The sequence below is a fragment of the Mus caroli genome, unplaced genomic scaffold, assembly GCF_978045245.1.
Source record: "Mus caroli unplaced genomic scaffold, Mus_caroli_1 scaffold_13, whole genome shotgun sequence".
Taxonomy (NCBI): domain Eukaryota; kingdom Metazoa; phylum Chordata; class Mammalia; order Rodentia; family Muridae; genus Mus; species Mus caroli.
This window is the reverse complement of record NW_028227268.1, coordinates 3,852,136-3,872,152: the sequence shown is the minus strand read 5'-3', so window position 1 is coordinate 3,872,152 and position 20,017 is coordinate 3,852,136. Positions and strand designations below refer to the sequence as shown.

The window sequence follows — 20,017 nt, the reverse complement described above, 5'->3', positions numbered from 1 at the left end:
AGTGGGAGCCCATCTGTGAAGTTTCTGTTTTTTGACCCAGCAGACCTGGCTTCCTTTCTTTGGCATCGCAGGACCTGTGGCTGCTGCCTGAGAACCCATCCAGCTGTGGCTGGTCCTCCTTCTGAGATGTTCAGTCTTCTTGACTTGGGTCCCGATATCTCTCAATCTACTGTCATGACTTTCTATGCAGGCTAGGAAGAGAAACCGTGGGTTTCTATGTATATAAGAGTGTGTTTGTCTCAGCCTACCACTCAGGTTGTTATGGTCTAAGTTGGTATCTCTATAAAATTTGTTGGAACGTAATCCCTAGGGTGATAGTGTGAAGAGCTGGGCTCTTTTTGAGGTGAGTAGGTTGGTAAGGGAGACTCTTTCAAATGAGATGAAGGTGTAGAGGACTCAATGACCTTCCAACACAGAAGGGCATAGCAGCAAAGTGGCATCTAAAACATGGGGACTGAGCCCTCAGCAACTGCAGTGCTGACCTTGATCTTTGAGCCCCAGTCTCTAGAATTGTGGAATTGTGAGCAATGCATTTCTGTCACTTCTGATCATCCAGGCTTTGGTATTTTTTGTTACAGTAGCAAGAATGGGCTAAGACATATATTTTAGCAAGCAGTTGCACAAGTACAGTGGGAATGAGCCACACTTAAGGCTCTAGTATAGGAGACACCAACTAGTGCTTGATGTAGCTGGTCTTTGCTACTTTGTGGGTTCTTTTTCCCATCCTTTATCACTCTCCACCCCCCTCCCCACTTTACTGCCTATTACTAGATAGGACAGAAAGAAGGATAGAGGGGAGAGAGATATAGAGATCCCTGAATCTAATTTCTTTCCTTTTTGTTTCTTCTTTGAGCATGGCTACTAATGAACCAATGCCCTTGAATGACCAACAACCACGATCCCACCTATTGGGGCTCTAGCATTTATATACCCTCCGAAAAGTTCCCAGAATTCCAAAGGGCACACAATCTCAGAAACTATCTGCAGTTGGCAAAACCATGCGTCTACTAGAGCATGAGGCAAATCATAGTCAGCTGCTGTTGACAGTTTGAAGCAGCCCCACATCCCACACCTGGGATTAAATCAAAACCACATTCTTATAGTATTGTCAGTATGCTGATGTGGTAGCAGGCACTCTGTAGATGGGGTGGTGGTGGTGAGCTCACTGTGGAAACTACAAGCTGTATCATGCTACAGTGAGGATGGGCTTTAGGGTCAAAAGCAAAGTCAAGGTCACAGTGGCGAGGCCAGGAACATGAGGGTGAGAGAAGAGCTTGGCATGAGACAGACAGATGGACAAACAGACAAGACTGACAGACTGACAAAGAGGAGAAAGAACAGGGCTCCAAACCAGTGTTGGCAGGTTGGCAGGGCCCTGAAGCCCTGAAACACCAACATGTGTAGCACACTGTTGCCCTGCTATACATCCTTGCTTCTAATGTAGCCAATTGTAGCAAACTAAGAGAAGATGGCTTCTGAGAACCCCAGCAGGAGGGGTTAAACAAGGGCCTCAGCATCCCAGAGGGACCCCTGTGCTCTCAAGGGAAAAGACACCTCTCACTAATTTGAGATGGAGGAAGGAAAGAAAAACTACTGTAGCGGGAAGCCACATGCGTCATTAGTTTAGAATAATTTGTTGCTAAAGTAAGGCATGTAACCACAAACAATCTCACTTACGTCTGCATAATTCAGCCAGCAAAACAAAAACACTGACCTCAGCAGGCGTCTCTCAGCTCAGCACAGAACTCTAGGGAAAGCTTTCCCAGCAGAGTCTACGCTTCCTAAGGCTGGATCAGGCTGCCAGGTGACCTGGTACAGGGACCTTCACCTCCGAGGTCTCAGCCTCCTTATCCCTCGTGAGCGGGAGCACTGAGCTGACCATTTTGTCCAGTTCTAAATCCCCCTGGGTTTCATAAATGTACATTGTGTTTCTCAGACGATTCTTGTAACACAAGGCAAGTTATTTCAACAGGCCTATTTTACTGCACTAGTCGGAGAGACCTAGGGTCCCCGTACTTGTCTTCTGCTTCCAGGCTTGTAAAAACAGGTCTCAAGGTTCTTTGCTCAATATTTCTCATGGAATGAGTTTTGTTTTGAATGGGTCTCAGCATCCATTATTTAGTCTCGTGTAAGGAGTTCTAACTTGCCCCGAGTAAGTGGCAGACAGCAGCTTTTCTTACTCATGTCTGTGTCGTACTGGCTTGCAAGAAACTGTGTCTTGTCTGGGACCAGGCTCTCTTGCACATATCTCCAGCACCACTTGAAGTTAATGCCCACAGTAAGTAGTAGAAGCAGGATTAAATATGTGTGTCTCCCTGGGAAGGTGCTGTGGCTGTCCTCTTTGTAGGAAGCACCAGGCTCCAGAACCCACAAAGGGGGCTGGCCAAGACCCTGCCACAGCACTCACTAATGTCCAAAAGTGGTCCAGGATCTTCTAAACTCCACCTTGAAGAAGCCGTTGCTGACTGTGTGGTCATAAGTATATGCTTTTATGTTTTCATTTAGAAGCGTCTCAGCTTTATGTTGGAGACTGCCATGCTCCATCTTGGAATATTTTGGATTCCTGCAGTTGGTTCCCAGGCAGCTTGTTGAGAAGGCGTTGCTATCCCCACTGAATTGCCTTGGTGACTTTATTGGGCACTAAGTGATAAGATTTCATCATTAGCTTACCATGGGGTCTGTTTTTTGTTTGCTGTTTTGCTTGCCTTTCAGTTGTGTGGCCCTTCCTAGCTCTGTACATGTCTCACTAGTTTTTTTTTTTTTTTTTTTTTTTTTTGGTTTTTCGAGACAGGGTTTCTCTGTGTAGCCTTGGCTGTCCTGGCACTCACTTTGTAGACCAGGCTGGCCTCGAACTCAGAAATCCGCCTGCCTCTGCTTCCCAAGTGCTGGGATTAAAGGCGTGCGCCACCACGCCTGGCTGTCTCACTAGTTTTAATGTGGCGAGCAGTGTGAACATCATGAGAGGCTCTAGGCTAGGCTGTTTTCCTGTAAAGAGTTGAGGTATGATCTCACTGGATTTCCTCAATTCTTTATTTAGGAACTCTATTTTGGGCTTGAAAATGGTTTAGGGGAAACGTTCTGAGGCATATTTCTGGGGCCACACCTGATGCAACACCTCTCCACTGGGCCTGGACAGATAGATAGTGGACAGCTGAGCAGCCTGCCTCCTCTGGAATAGCTAGACTTCTAACAGCACACTTGCTTCCCAGAACTCGGATACCCCTGCTAGTCCCTGCATAGCTCATAGCTCAGACCTCAAAAACCTACAGCAAGGATGCTTCCAGGCTTCCAGACCTTTTCTCTATGATCCAGATTGAGAACGTCAGTCACTGTGATAGAACAAGACACCGGATGCTCCCACTCCACCCTGTCAAGAACACCCCTCTCTCAGGCTTCACAAAAATGCCTCCCTGCCTATCACCTCAGGGCTTGCCTACTCTCGGAACCACAGCTGTTGCATTGTCTAGCACCTGGTACCATTTATCTCAGCCCGCTACCCCACCTCCTGAAAGTCAAGCCTGTACCGATTATTCTCTTATCTCTGGTTGGAGGAGAAAGGATGCCTGTGCCTTGTCTGGGTTCCAACTGCAAGCTCTCAAACAACCTCCTCTCATCCTAAGTCAAGAAAGAATTTGCGTGAGGCTGGAGAGATGGCTCAGTGGTTACGAGCACTGGCTCTCTTCCAGAGGATCCAGGGTCAATCCCCAGCCCCCATATGATGGCTCACAATCATCTGTAACTCCACTTCTAAGGGATCTGATACTATCTTCTGGTCTCAATGGGCACCAGGCATACATTTGGTACCTAGACACAGAACCATATACATAAGGTAATAAAAAATAATTTTTAAGAAAGAGAGAAAGGGTTTGTGAAGGTCTCTGATCTTTGGTCAATTTTATCTGCATGGTAATATTTGCATGTGCATCATCATACATAACTTTTTTTTTCAAACAAAGTCCTGGGGCTGGAGAGATGGCCCAGCAGTTCAGAGCACTGGCTGCTCTTGCGGAGTTGTTCAATTGCCAGCACCCATGTAGCAGCTCACAACCGTCTGTAGCTCCTGCTCCAGAGGATCTAACACCCTCTTCTGGTCTCCATGGATACCAGGCACACATGGTATACACATCTACACATGCAAAACACTCATACATATACCATAAACATAATTTTTTTTTAAAAATCCCTCCTTTATTGGAAAGATACTTCCTTCCTGGACCTGGTCAGCCAGACCAACATTTTTCACAATTTTCCTTGCTTAGATAATTATGCAGTGTGCCTCATCTAACAGAGGAAAAGTATTCACTGTCCTCTGTGGACCTGTACCAACTTATAAGCATGCAGAATTTATTGAGTCAATGGTTCCACTAAGGAGCCAATGGCAGGAACCTAAAACACCGACTCCTTTACAGCCCAACGCTCGGTGTCTGAGATGCAGCTCCTAACTGCCCTGGCCAGCGGCTTCCTGGGATTGGGGAAACCTCAGATCCTTTGCCTACCATTTGTCAGCAGCTCTTCAGAGGTCACTCTGTCAGGATCTGACATCAGGTTATCTTCTGACTGCTTGGGAAATACCTAGCTTCTAATTTCCCACAGTTCACTCATTAAAATGCACAGGCAGGTGTCTCAGTGGGACTTCTCTTAAGCATCCATTCAACATTCCCACTGTGGCGCTATAATATGGACCACTCAGGTCGGACATGGGAGCTCAAGCTATAATTTCAGCACTTACAGAGTTGAAGAAGGAAGACAGCTGTGTGTCTGAGGCTAACCTGGGCTACAGTGAGTCCCAGGCAACAGTTTCTGGGCTAAAGAGTGAGAGCCTGCCACAAACAGAAACCTACAAATAAAAACAAATGAATGACTTGGGCACCCCTGCAACACCCTGGCCCCAGGTGCTCACCTGGATGGAGCCCAGGCTCAGCCCTAGGTGCTCACTAGTGGCAGAATGCTGTGTGCTTACACTCCTGTCCTCTGACAGAGTCCATGGGAGCATGTGTGTCTGAGACTCCGCTGCAGTCTGCTGGGGGTACACTCCTGTCCTCTGACAGAGTCCATGGGAGCATGTGTGTCTGAGACTCCACTGCAGTCTGCTGGGGGTACACTCCTGTCCTCTGACAGAGTCCATGGGAGCATGTGTGTCTGAGACTCCACTGCAGTCTGCTGGGGGTACACTCCTGTCCTCTGACAGAGTCCATGGGAGCATGTGTGTCTGAGACTCCACTGCAGTCTGCTGGGGGTACACTCCTGTCCTCTGACAGAGTCCATGGGAGCATGTGTGTCTGAGACTCCACTGCAGTCTGCTGGGGGTACACTCCTGTCCTCTGACAGAGTCCATGGGAGCATGTGTGTCTGAGACTCCACTGCAGTCTGCTGGGGGTACACTCCTGTCCTCTGACAGAGTCCATGGGAGCATGTGTGTCTGAGACTCCACTGCAGTCTGCTGGGGGTACACTCCTGTCCTCTGACAGAGTCCATGGGAGCATGTGTGTCTGAGACTCCGCTGCACTCTTGTGGGGGGTGGACTTATATCACAGTTTGGTATGAAGCACAGCTATGCCATGCTCAGCTGTTATTATTATTATGTTATTAGAAGTCCCAGGGATTTGGCTAGGCATGCTAATCCTGTCCACGCTGGACTGCTCTGGCCCTTGGTGAAATGAACCCATTCCTGGAGAGGCTGGCCTTGCCCTTGGTCAGGCCCTTCTTGTACATACATGGGTGATATGACCTTGGAAAGAGCTATGTGCTGCAGGTCTCTGCGGGTCATTACCTTAGTACTTCCTGCCGTCTCTTCCCTCTGATACCCTCCCATAGGGCATCTACTTGGCAGCATACACCATCCTTCTCCCTCTTGCTCTCTCCCCCCAAGGCTGTCTGCTTACAGCTTTGGGCTAGCATTCTGTCAGCACCCTTGCCTCCATCTCTACCACCCGTGTTCTTACTCACCTGGATGGGAAAGCCTGGTGGCACTGTGTTCTTACTCCTCTGGGGTGTGAATGTGTCTAGTTATTAAGGCTGTTGCCTCCACCCTTTAACTTACTACCCCTGACCAGCTAGGCCACAGGTTTATCCCAGCCTCAGGCTCTCTAGCAATGGACTTCCTTATGGTTTGATAACTCAGAGATGATTCTCTCCTGACTCCTTAAAGTGAGATTCTTAATTAGCAAAAAGCCTACAGATGGGACCAGCGGCTGGGTATAGTGGCACAGGCTTATTGTCCCGACATTTGGGAGTTAAGAGGCAGAAGGACTGTTCTGCTCAGGTCTGAGGTCAGCCTGGTTTATATGAAAGGGTGACACAGTAAGACTGTCTTAAAGGACAAAACCAAAACTAAAATCAGAACCAAACACATAAAAACAAAACAAAACAAGACAAAGCCAAACAAGCTGAGCTTCGGTATGAGCAGATAGACAGACAGACAGACAGACACACACACATACATATGGATGCACAGAACTATAGAATAAGCAATGACATATCTGTGACTTGTCCTGTTAGTCCTGCCAAGTTCCCACACACATACTTGAGAGGTCTGTGTCACATTCTGATGTGATGAGGCAACTTGGCATGGAGACTGGGCCAGTGCACCTCTGCTCCTGTATTCCCAATACCTACTCCTGCTCCAGCCTGAGACAGGTCTCAGCCTTAGACTCAGGCTAAGAGGGATGGCACTTGGCCCTGGGTTGCTAAGCATCGGACACTGGGAAGATCAACTTTGTTTCTCCAGGACTTGGATTCCTTCTCTAACAAGAAGACCAGAACCACAGGTGGGACCTGAGCTGGGCCCAAGCCTTGCCCTCCCTGGGCATCCTCTCATGCTGCCTAGTTTCTGATAAGAGCAGACTTTTCGCATTTACCTTCCACTGGGCCCAGAGAGCTTGCATCGCTGAGTGCAGCTGTCCTGTTCAGGGTCACATTCACAGTGCTGTGGAGAGAGGCTCAGAACTGACAAACAAGCCATGCAGGGGTTGGGGGAAGGAGTACACAGCCCAAAGTCAGCCTGGATGAAAGGCTGGGGCCTAGGAAGGGCTCCGGAGACAGGGCACTATCCTGGCCAGCAGTGATGAGGTCACTTCCTGTGGCCAGCACAGCACAGCACAGGGGTAGTGAGATAGCCTGTGCCACCTAGCTTCCCAAAGCATTGTTTCTGCTTAAGACACTCTATGTCGCAGCCTATGCGTAACATAAAAAAGAAACGTAGCTATTTGCTCTCTGTCCATAATCTACTCCTCCAGGATGCTCTCTGACAGGCACCAGTGATCAATGTAATAACTACTCAGGAAGAGGGGAGCATACTTGCCTGTCACAGCTGCCCTAAACTGTACAGTCTTGTGGTCCGGGCCCTGCCCCCAGCCCAGCGGCAGTGCTATCCTGAGGTTGCTCTATTTCTGCTACAGGGGAGCCTCAGGTGGAACAGCAGTAAACAAGCTTTCAGATTCAGTTCATGGACATAGTGCTCAGCTTCCTAGTCTAGAAGGCCCCAGGCAGTGTTTGTTGAATGAATGCATGAGTGAATGAAGAAGTGGGTTAGGAGTGGCAAGAGCAACCCTAATGCAACCACTTTAAGAAGGTAAGAGCTCTGGGACAGAGCATGTTTGACCAACTGCAGCACAATGCTATGACTTGGCTCAGGCCAAGGACCAAGGCTTAGAACAAGGCTTGAGCCCACCTAACGGAGCAGAGAGGGTTAAATGTGAGCAGCAGAAGGCAAGAACCCAGAGCTCAGAGAGTCAGGGGTTCTGTATGTCATCCTGACTTCATGCTTATGAACGAGATACAGCCATGTAAACAGCAAGAGCCAAGCGGAACACATCAGCGGGTTCGGTTTGATCAAATATGTACACAAATTTAAACCACGCGGAGGTAAGTAAATGTTGTCAAATGTCAAGGAACGGGATGCAGAGGCCTGGATTAAAGGAGACAAGAACAGTGTCTCTGCTGGGGCTGATCCTGCCTATGCCTGCATCCTGGCTGGCAGGACACGGGTTCTGACGCTGAGTGCACACCACCTTTGATCTTCACGCTGTCAGCCCTGATGGAAGTCGCAGCTCAGTGGTCTGTCCGCTGAGCATGGAGCTAAGCAGGCTGTGAGCTCTCCCCGGATGTGAGCTGAAGGCCTGGGACCTAAAGGGATGCTGCTTACTGGCTCAGAGCCTCAGTGATGCTCACTGGCTCAGAGCCTCAGAGGTTTCATCCACGGTTCCTGGATCTGATGATCCTGATACGGTAAGGCGGGCATCACAGCGGCAGGACCATGCGGAGGAGGAGGCCGCTCACCTCATGGCACACAGGAGGCAGAGAGAGAAGACAAGACGCAATCTCAGGAACCAGGTCCTCTGTGGCCTACTTCCTCAAGGACTCACCTCTCAAAGACTCTAGAACCTTTCAAAATAGCCTTCCAAGCCCCAGTACCTCCATGAGCTCCCCAGGAATGCTTTACAAGCAAACCTCAGAACCAGGTTAGGAGACACTAGAGAAAAGGCAGGCAGGGCAAAGCCTACTTCTCACCCAACGTTGGGACATTAAACACTGTTCACTGAGCCTGCCTCTACAACCAACAGCAGGTGACCCTGTTTCAGCCTGAGGCTTAGAGGGGTAAGAGCTGAGTCACAGCAGCATCTCATACTTCTAAACATTAATTGCCATGTGGTAGGGAACAAACTTCTTAAGTTCAAGTTGTGGACATTCTTCCTCCCCTCCTTCCTTGACAAGGTCTCACTGTGTAGCCCTGGCTGTCCAGCCTGCCTCTGCCTCCTTAGCACTGGGATTAAAGGTATACACCACTACTTCTCGCTGATCATCTCACTATTAAATTTTGCTCTCCAATCATGAGATTTTTGTTTAGGTCTTCTATGGTGCCTTTCAATGTTTTATAAGTATATGTATGTCTTGCACTTTGAAAACACTTAAGTACTCTATTCTTTCTGGCAATAACTAGAATTGTTTTCTTTTTTTAAAGTTGTGTGTGTGTGTGTGTGTGTGTGATATTTTGTCTACATGTGTGCCTGTGCACGTGTCTGTACAGTGCCCCTAAAGGCCAGAAGAAGCTGTTGGGACATCTGGAACTGGGGTTACTGGTGGTTGTAAAGCCACCATGTGGGTATTGGCCACCTAAACCGGGTCCTCTGAAACTTTCAGAGTACCCAGTGACTGTAACCACTGAACCACCCACCCCCAGCCCCTAAGCTGTCTCCCTGACCTCCTGTTCTGGGTTGTCCATCAATGATGTACTAAGAACAGCTGATTCTCAGGCCTGGGTGAAGCTCAGCTGGTAGGGAGAGTGCTTATCTCGCATGCAGGAAACCTTGGGGGAAAGCCCTAGCCCTGCATAAACTGGGCATGGTACATACCTGTAATCCCAGCACTCGAGGGAGGCAGAGGCAGACCAAACGTTCAGGGCCATCCTCAGCTGCACAAGGAACTTAAGGCCAGCCTGAGAGACATGAGATACTGTCTCCAAAAATCAATCAATGAAAAAAGAAGGAAGCAAGAAAAGCACAGAGGCCAACTTCTGCTCCATTAACCGTGTGCCCAGCAACCTTCCATTTCCTGGTCCTGCTCAGTTGCCTCACAAGGATATGTAGTGCCACACTGCAGGAGGCTGCTCGTGTGGACAATTTCTGCTCCTTGAGGCTGAGTTTCTTCCTCAGAAAGAGAGGTAAGCGTTAAGCCGGAGAGGTAAGCGTTAAGCCCCTCTTGCCTTGTTATGCTATCCATGGCAGAAAATAGCCCCTACCCAACCCCTGGTTTTAATCACAGCCCCACTGAGTTTGGGCCACACCCATGCCACGGGATGCTCCAGCCCCCAGCCCCAGGCTTGACAAGAGATGACCCCATAGCAGAGCAGAACATAAAGTGGTGTGGGCAGATTTGGAGTTTATTTGCTGCAGTTCCTTGGAGCTAGTTTACAAGGCAAAAACAAAACAATAATAATAATAATAATAATATTTTTAAAAACCCTGTCAACAAGTTTCAGTCATTTCTTTGTATTTTGACAAATATTTTTTTTAAACAAATACAAAATAATCTAAAAGGAGAAAAACTATGTGTGGATTATTTACACCTCTGATAAATAGACTGACACTGAGCCAGGTGCTGGCCTGCCCAGGACACACCTGTGAGAACCGGTGTGAAGGGAGGGCTCTGCACTGGCCTGACACACAACCTGGGCAGGCATTGACTGGTTCTGCGGCAGGAGGCTCAGGTTTCCAGCCTGGACCCTTAGCAGTCACTGTCGCCTTCACACTCAAGTGTCAAGCACATGAAGCCTCTTGAGGCCGGATCCTGCTGGATCCCCAGGAGGGGCCAAGTGCCGCCCCCCACACCCACCCTTCTCTGCAAAGCTATTTCCAGAGATGCTGACCTCCTTCTGAGATCAAGGAGGCTGAGCTCACACAGCCCAGAGGGGACCCATGGCTCCTCCACCTGCCTGGAGGCAGCATTCTGCCACCAAGGCCTTGGCCACGTGGAAGAGTGTGCCAAGACACCGCCTGCCACCTGCTCTGCCTACACTGGCATGCTAGCCCTGGCCAAGGAACAGGAGCTGCCCTTGAGAGTCCCTGAGAGAACGGCAGGAGATGCTGCGTTTCATGGCTCCCTTCTCACTGAGTTAGGAGGCCAGGGTTCACTCACATGTGTGCTGTGGTATGCCATGCCATAGAGGGCAGGGGACAAAAAGGCCACCTTACCCTTGCCTGACTGCACTGCAACCTGCTGAGAAAGGCCCCTGCTCCTGGAGGCTACCACAGAGTGCACCAGAATAGTCCAGAATAGGGGTGGCTTTTGAGGCAGAAAAGGCTGAAGCCCCAAGGGGATCAGGTAAGACCTGCTCCTTCCTCTAGAACGAGGAGTGGAGCTCTTGGGGAGGAGAAAGAAAAACCAGCTATGAAACAGTCGCCACCCAGCACCATGGGTGAGCTCCTCACAGTTTTGGTTATTAGGAAAATGCAGACTTTCCACTTTAAAGAGCAGTGGGCCTGGGCACTGAGGGCCAGGCAAGGGATTAACCACCTTCACTCTGTCCCACAGGCACTGGGTGGGAGCTGCCCATACTGCCTGCCTGCTGCCCTGCTGGGGCCCTGAGGCCTCCCGTGTCTGCTAGGCCCTGCCAGCAGTCCTGCTTCTGCCCGTCTTGCCCACACAGTCATGAGGCAGCAGCCCCTGGAGTGCCCGCAGCCCCAGGCCCCCCTTTTTAGGGGAAGCTCCCCAAGCAGGGCACAGGAGGGCAGAGTACAGTGCTACGTTCACTTTTGCTTTAAAAAAAACAAAAATAAATCTTTATAGTGCGTGGCTTCTCTTCCTTTTCCCCTCTCTCCTTAGTACACTGAGTACATCCTTACAGGCATTCTTGGAGCAGAGGCGAAGGCCCTTGGCCAGGAACACTGAGAGGTAAAGAGCGAGCTCCCTGTGGTGCCTCAGCCCTGCTGAGCTGAGGCTGTGAACCAGCTGCTGGCAGCTGCTGGCTCTGAGAGCGGCTCCAGAGCCATGAGGACAGCCGCAGTCTCCAGCCGAGCCCTCTCCCTTCTCCCACTTAGAAAACTGCAAAAGCTGAAGCAAGTCTCTAGGAGCGGAAAGGCAGGAACTGGCAGAGAAGTCCTCTGCTCTCCTTTGCTTGGCTCCACAGCGCCCTCAGGGGAGGCAGGAGAAAGGGCCACAGCTTCATGGGCTGGCCGTGCCCTGGTGCCCCCTCAGTGTCTCTTTGTGGAGGAGACCTTCTTTTTCCGTGCTGCAAGCATCTCGTAGAAAGGGTCTCTGCTGATGGCAGCCCTGGAGCACAGAGAAGGAGAGAGCAGGCATGAGGGCAGGTCAGCCAGTACCACCCCAGGAGCCTGTGCTGCCAGCTTTCACCAGGAACACCCACCCTCTCTCTGTCCACAGGACAGCTTCAGGTGACACACGGGGACATGTAACAAAGTAACTGGGGTTTCTGCCTTCTTCCCACTAACATGACTTAACACTTGAGAGTAGAACCACTGTGTGTTCCTCAGCTGTGACTGTCCTCCACAGCCCTGAGTGCTGTACTGTAACACATGCCACAAGTCATTCCACACATGGTGTTCAAGAGGCTGCCGTGGACTGCACAGGGACTTCTGGGAGCCTATGGCTGCTGCTGGGGCTCTGCTGCCTCTCCAGCCTGGTGAGGGAGGGTGCACTTGCCTGCACTAGACAGTGGCTGTGGGTAGGGTCACAGAGCTGCCGCTTGGTCTTCTAGGGAAGCAGGACTTGTGTGTTGGTTAGTTCTAGTGGGCCACTGTGACCTGGAGCCTCCACAGCACATACTTCCAAGTCTTCTCTTCTTTCTCTCTTTCTCCTCCCCACTCTTTCTTTATGTGTGTGTCTGTATGTATGTGGGGGAGGGGCGGGGGTGGTGTCTGAGCTATAGTCATAGTTTCTGCCTCAGATCTGCTGAGCAACCTGAGTCTCACCACCACAAGGACTCAGTTTGCAGAGGAGCAAGGCTAGCCGGGTTATTCATTTCGGGGGTAGGTGATTCTCCCATGGCTTTTGGGTGTGGCCAGCCCTTTCTGGTAGGGTGCTTGTCCTTGTACAGCAGTACTCATAGGGCCTAGATGAAAATATGCTGTGCCATGATTAACTCCTGTTAACATTTCTGGAACTGGAAACTACAGCTCTCTACACCCGTCGGGCAGACTCCTCATGGCTGACAGTGAGCACCCCTGGCCTCCCGAGTGCCTGCTTGCAGCCTGAGCTCTGTGGACCCAGTGTGAAGACAGACTTCCTCAGGCCGCTGGGAACCCAAGAAGGAGCAGCTACCACGGGAAGGTGTGTCTGGGCCTCTGCGACACCCTGACATATACTTCCCACTTCTCATCTCAACCTGGAGCACAGGAGAGGCATCAATATCCATGCTGAGCACAGCATTCTATGGGTCACCATACAGGCCGGAGCCTAGCCTACCACTCCATGCTTAGCCTTGCTGTATCTCAGTTCCTCATCTATGGTATGGGGCTTGCCACTCTCTGGGCTACCCCACTGGGATGGGCATGTAGGGTTTCTTCCAGCATTCGCACATCCTCCACAGGAGCTGAGGTCTAGCATCCACAAGGACTTTAAAGAATACTCCAGCTGGGTGGTGGTGGCGCACACCTTTAATCCCAGCACTTGGGAGGCAGAGGCAGGCGGATTTCTGAGTTCGAGGCCAGCCTGGTCTACAAAGTGAGTTCCAGGACAGCCAGGGCTATACAGAGAAACCCTGTCTCGAAAAAAAAGAAAACAAACAAACAAACAAAACAAACCAAAACAAAACAAAACAAAAAAAGAATACTCCATTTTTCTGACTATAGCAGCAAAAACTTAAATGAGACTCAAAATGTACAAAACTAGCCAAAATTCTTTGGAAAGAGCATTGAGGGATGGAGCCTTTGCCAAAGCACATTCTACTAACAGCAGCAGTGTGTGATCACATGGGAAACAGCAGTCTACACCGGGCAGCCTAGGGCCATGCAGAATGTGGTCTCATCCAGGGCAGCCCTGGGAGTCAGTGTTAGACAGCTACCACACTGAGACAACAGCTCCAACCCTCATGCTAGACCACTAGCAAGAATCAACTCCCAACAACTGACGTAGGGCACGGGACATGCACGGTACCCTCTGTTTCCTGGTCTCAGGTCTTTCCCAGACACACAGCCAATGCTCAGACGACTGGCTGTTCTGAGCCCCCTCCTGGTATGTGATTCGTGGCAAAGCTTAGGATGGGTGCAATGGCTGTCACGTAGGGGAGATACCTAACTGAAGGCGGCGTGTTTGAGCCATCGGCCTCAATCCTCAGAATAGCTCTTGCAGTTTGGAATTAGAGAGAAGGGCAGTGTGCCTCAAGACCGCAAGACTCCACTGGTGACCTGAGTCCATACCCCACCCAGCTGCTTCCTTTCTCTAGGAATTTTTATCAGCATCTTTTCAGAGTCAAGCATCAACTCTTCCCAACTAGTACACTGTCGCCACATCCAGAACTTACTTACTTTCTGCCTAATCTTGACCAAAATACTACACTAAATCAGACTCTTATGTCTGAGAGCACTGAGATAGCCTGTGGCCTGATGGCGCGCCCTCCTCACTTCCTAGGTCATCGAAGCCCAGATAACAAGGAAAGCTCTCTAAGGAAAATACCTGATAGCCACAGTACCAGGACTGTGATTAAGTATACATTACTGGGAGAAATAATTGCCAAGCGGGTGGAGAAGCCAGAGTGCTCAATGGCTGTCTTCCTGGGGATAGGAGAAAGATGCCTGTCAGCCCAGGCTTCACATGAATCCTAGGGAACAAGGCTGACGACGCTACCATTGGGCTTTGCAAAGCCTATTTCCAGTTACATGCCACCCTGGGCAGGCCTGTCCCTGAGGTAAACCTCACCCGTGGGACTGTGATTAACCTCTCATAACCTGTGGGCCTCAGTTTCTGTGTCTCAAACTGGAGAATGGTCTCACTGGATGACAGGTCTAATAAAGCCCAGTGCTCGTCACACTGAGCTGCCACAGGAAGAGCTGCCCGTCACAGTGGGAGCGGGTGGCACTCAGCCCTGCTCTGGATCTGGGTACCGAGACTGCAGACAGGGCTTACTCATTTTCCAACAGGCAAGCATCCAAAGGCCTGCTGGGAAGCAAGCTGGGAACCTCCCCGCAGCCTTTCAGGGCTGGCAGGACAGGAAGTGCAGCGGAGAGGACCTTGTGAGGTGGGGTAAGCGGCTTGCCTGGGAGGGAGCCACCTACTTGATGCACTTGATCCAGTCTTCCTTCTCTTCGGGAGTTGGGGCTGAGATGCGGTACACAGTGTGGTTCCCTTCCACCACTCGCCCGTCCGCCTCTGTCTTACAGGCCTTAATCACCTGGTCTTTATTGTCAGGGATATAAAGCTCAAAGCAGTTCTGAGGAGAACACGAGAAAGTGGCAGTAAGATTTCAGGAAGCTGCTGATCAAAGAAAATGTTATTTATTTCCCAAAAGACTCGTTATCTTTACTCTCCAGAGAGATGTGTCAGAGAGCACTTTCAGAGCATGCACTTTCCGAGGCCGCCTGACAGAAGGCAGCTAGTAAAGTGCTTGCTATAGAAGCCGAGGAGCTGACTTTGATCCTGAATTGACGAAGCCAGGTGTAGACCGAGGGTGGTGGCGCACACCTTTAATCCTGGCACTCGAGAGGCAGAGGCAGGTAGATCTCAGTTCAAGGCCATCCTGGTCTACAAACTCTAGGACAGCCAGGGCCACATAGAGAAACCTTGAAAACCAAAACTAAACAAACAAACATATAAATAAAAATAAATAAATAATAGCAAGCCAGGTGTGGCATACACATAGACTTGCGATGCCAACAATGGGAGGAGGAAGCTGTGAGCCTGCTAGGACTCTAGGGCTGGCCAGCCAGGCCAGCAGAAAAACCCAGTTTCTAGTAAGATACACTGTGTGTGTGTGTGTGTGTGTGTGTGTGTGTGTGCCTGTATGTAAATGTGGGCAAACACATGCCATGACAAGTGTGGAGGTCAGAAGACAAGCAAAGTCACCCTCCATCTTGTATGAGGCAGGTCTCTTGATCTGGCTGTTATGTGCATCAGGCTATTCCGCCTACAAGCTTCCAGGGACTCTCTTTTTTAAGAAGCAAGGCATGGTGGTACATGCTTTTAATCCCAGATTCAAGGAGGCAGAGGCATGCAGATTTGTGAGTTTGAAGCCAGCCTTATCTACAGAGAGAGTTCTAGGACAGCCAGGACTGCAGTCTCAAAAAACAAAATTAGATACATATTCACTGTGTGTGTGTGTGTGTAATGCAGTGTACCATATGGGGGTGGAATGAAGAGGACTAAGTCCCAGTATCAGCCCTTGTCTTCTACCTTGTTTGAGATGGGCCTCCTTGCTGTTTTCCTACTGCACACTAGGTGAGCAAGCCCGTGGCTTGTGGAAGTCACAGATACACATGATCACACCCAGCTTCTCTGGGGTCTGAACTCAGGTTCTTGTGCTTGCCAGCTCTTGTCTCATGCTTTCCCCACCCACCCATCTCCCCAGTCTGAGTCCCTGACTCAGAAAACGAGGTGGACAGTGACAATGAGGAGTGACAATGAGGTTGACCACATGCACACATGGGCACATAGACACGATTTCTTCCTATGGAAAAAAGCAGCTTAGAATAGAACACTTCAACTATGTTTCCAGGCCCGCTGGCTGAGAGGCTGGCCTGACACCAGCTGGCTCCGCTCCTGACAGACAGGAGCATGTGCAGGGCTGCAGGTGAGCTGCTTTCAAGCCAGTCATACAGTGCATCAGAATTATAAAACTGGCACCAAGCTATGGGTGCTCACAGCTGTGAGACAGTGCCTAGATCTTGGTTCCAAGTCAGCATGTGGCACCGAAGCAGACAGACTTGCAAAGTAAGGACAATCAGAATAGATGGTGGAGGTGGTGAAGGTGGAGGCTGTGAGTCTCAGGTTCTTCAAGGGGATAACCCCGGCTGTTTCACCACCCTGGGCACAGGAGCAAGACACTCACCGGCTTCTTGGAGTCCTCCACTTCTCGGATACTCAGGTTCTCCAGGGGGATAATCCCGCGGGGCTCTTTGTCCTGGGACAGGTGCAGGAGAAAGGCTTTACTTTCTGTGGAGGAAACACCTCTTTTCTTCCCTAGGCCCATCCTGACTCCTCCCTGAAGTTCCCAGGTTGGTTCAGGCCAGGCTTGGGATCTAACAATAGGGTCATGAGTGTGTGGTGTGGCTGGAAAAATCCAAAGCTTTCTACAGATAACAAGGCCAGAGGGCTCAGCAGGTGCCATCAAAGTGTACCTGACAATGAATGACCCACGAGTCTCGAGCAGGAAACACTTTGGCCTATTTTCCCTAAGAAAGGGCCTTCCCCCTCCTCCATGTCTTTGCCAGGCTTTCCTTTTCCCTTTTCTCCTCCTGGTTCGTGCCACTAGCTTCTGGGAGCCTTTCCCAGCGTAGGCCCAGGTACTCCTGCCCGTGCCTGATGGAGGAACTGCAACTGAACTTCCCATTGCCTCCTGCCCACTGCCCATCACCCAGATGTGTGGTCCTTAGGGAAACACTGTCCTTTGGACAGCGGCCCCAAGGTTCATATTGGTGCTGGAGCTCAGGTCCAGACAGACAGATCTCACCCCTCCCTCCACCTCAACTGGCCCTCTCTGAGCCTGTGCATCTCATCAGCCAAGGCCCTTACCATGGACAGACTTCTACCCCTACCAGCCAGCTAACCTTGGTCAAAACCTGTTGCTTCTCAAGCATACTGATTAGAGTTACACATGCACAATATGACAATAACAAACAACCCCACCAACTAACCAACCAACTAACCAAATCCAGTTCTATAATTGTATAAAAGAAAAACAAACGAACACGTCTTTCTGATATTTCCATAAGCCCTGTGGGAAGTTATCCTCTTCCTGCCAAGCATTTCAGTGCTGGCCTCAGGACACCTGATCCCAGCTGCTCCTCTGCGCTTACAGTATGAGAGGACACCTACAGGAGACACAGCTCCTCCAGCTCATGTCTCAGTAACTGAGCTAGGGAATGCTGGGCTCTCGTCAGCACCACTGGGCTCCTCAGGCTGTGCCACTCAGAGCTAACTGCAGCAGGTAACCTACTTCACTTTCGCTCTCCTTCCCCCAACTCAAAGCCACCTTCTAACTGGGTGCTCTGTGTCACATCTATTGCCTACTTTTCTATCACAATAGCACTGATGTGTTTTATAATGCCAATGATATCTTTTATAGAGCATGGTATAGTGCAGTGGGAGGGGGTACCTCAGCGGGCGTACCAACCATATGATGGGTATAGTATAGAATACAGTTTATTTGGGGGCATTGGAAGGGGAGTTGAGAAAAGAGTAGAGGCAGAAAATGAGAGGACTGTGAAGGAGAGAGAGAGAAAGAGAGAAAGAAAAGAAGGAAGAGACTGGGAGACTGGCTGGGAACAGTTGGAGAGAGGGGGTGGGGTGGGGTGGGGCCTCTAAGCCTGGGGACAGATCACCCCAAGTTTGTAGCTCTCCACTACCGCACTGCCTGAGGCTCACTCTCCACAGCATTCTGAGGGAGGGCACAAGAGGCAGAGAACCCTGTTAAAATCCCCCGTGGTCAGGAAGGTCTCACCTGTTTGAGAGCTTGGCTAGGTCTACATGTAGGGGGAAAGATCCTCCCCCTCCCCGCCCCCCCGCAAACTGTGACACATGGCCACGCGGCCCCTCCAGTTTTCAGAGCTATTCCACACTAAGTTTTCCTGCTGGCTGGAGCTTTTCTCTTTGTCTTGCAGGTACTGAGACTCAGGAAGGAAAGGGGCTTGGTGAGAACCTCTTTTCAGCCATTATGCAAGGTAAGCCTGGAAGCACATTTTCCACTTGGGGATGGTCTGAAGCTATTGTCAGCATCTCATGACTGTCGTCTAGCCTCCTGTATCATTTCCTTTGGCCTTGTATTCTTTCTGGGAAACTTGTTTCCTTCCAGCCTTCCTACGGCTTTATGACTGGCACACTTTCTTCTCAAGAACATGTCTGTGGGTCTGTTCCTGGGCTCACCGTGTCCCTGTTCCTGGCTCCCAACTACAGTGGGCCAGCTCTCAGAGAGCACTAGCAAGCAGCCCTTCCCCAACTGTGAGTGAGTGGCTTTAGCCTCCAGCTGCCTTCTTAGCCATCTGGACCTGCCATCTATGTCATTTGCAGAGTGGTGGACTAAGCTGAGTAAGCTGTGAGTTACAGGCTCTCTTCTCACGAGGCTCCTGTCAGGCTGACCACTGAGTCTGCCTGAGATCCTTGCAGCCCTCTCTGGGGCATCGGCCACTCACAATGGCAGTTATGAGGGAAGATGATGCATTTACCCACAGTTCCCCTAATCCTTCTATGCACATATAATGCCCCACCCTTAACAGTGCTAAGGGGATCCCCTGGTCCAGAGACTCGAAGTATTCCTCCCAGGCTGCAGCAGGGAGGACAGCTACTGGGCTTCCTCAATAATTCCTGGCCTACTTCCCCATTCGTTTCTTTCCTCTCCACTCTCCTTTCTAAGCCACACGGTGCCGAATTCTCTTAAGAATTCTGATGCAGACCCCCGTGAAGCCCTAGCTTCTTCTCTCTCTAGACTCAGGGGCCGGAGGTAATGAGCTACATGTGCGAGGTACATGAGCCGTGCTCTGGATATGCAGCTAGGGCTAACGCCATCTTCTGCCCAGGAGTGAGGACCAGCTATGAAGGCCCTTGTGACCAGCCCAGGGAGACCCCTGGGCCTCTGCTGATCTCCCCCGGGGTTCCACAGGCTGGTAGTGGCTGAAGTAAGCCAGGACACTCACTATGCACATTGCACAGAAGGTGCAGCGCACGAGAACTATGCCTCCCAACAACTGAATTCAAGTCCAAAGTATGAAATGGTCCCTGCACAGGCCTCGCATTCGCATTCTGTGTCTCTATGTGGACGTCCAGAGGCTCAAAGAGCAGCTCAGTTGGAGAATCTGGGTCCTGTCCCCAGCACCAAAAATTAAATAAGCAAAGAATTCTCTCCTAAGTTCAGGAACAGAGCCTGGTGCACCTCACCATTCATCTATGCCCCTAATCATCTGTATTCTCCACAAGGACAGAAATAGCCAGCACTGACGCCTTTGGCCTATATGATTTCTTAAAGCAAATACCACTATCTTTGCAAAAATATGACTTGCTCATTATAAAGAACTTAAAATACTGCAGAAAGGAATCAAGGAAAAGTTTAAAACCACTGCAAATCAGGTCACAAACGATGACCACCCGGCAAGAGAAAAGAGTGCTAATGTGGTGTGGACAGATGGGGTCAGCTCTGTGAGGATGGGCTATTTCATATAGTATTTTCATAAAAGATGTCCTACTAAGAAAAAAAGTTGAAGCTGGCCATAATGGCACACGCCATTAATCCTAGCACTCGGGAGGCAGAGGTAAATGGATCTATGAGTTCGAGGCCAACCTGGTTTACAGAGTAGGTTTCAGGACAGCCAGGGCTACAGAAAAACCCTGTCCCAAAACAAACAAACAAATAGAAATAAAT

General features: G+C 50.3%; 1 protein-coding gene across 3 annotated transcripts in view; it reads right to left on the bottom strand.

Moving 5' to 3' along the window:
- Positions 1 to 9,843: 9,843 nt before the first annotated feature.
- The window catches only part of Cyth1 (cytohesin 1), an 85,163-nt gene continuing 74,989 nt past the window's right edge, over positions 9,844 to 20,017 (bottom strand). For all 3 annotated transcript variants that reach the window (XM_085829389.1, XM_021177106.3, XM_029483220.2), the window contains exons 11-13: positions 16,496 to 16,567; positions 14,727 to 14,881; positions 9,844 to 11,766 (exon numbers count right to left, since the gene is read on the bottom strand). In XM_085829389.1, coding sequence (XP_085685515.1) covers positions 11,688 to 11,766; positions 14,727 to 14,881; positions 16,496 to 16,567 — 306 coding nt within the window. In that variant the 3' untranslated portion in view covers positions 9,844 to 11,687. The remainder of the gene's footprint in view (positions 11,767 to 14,726; positions 14,882 to 16,495; positions 16,568 to 20,017) is intronic.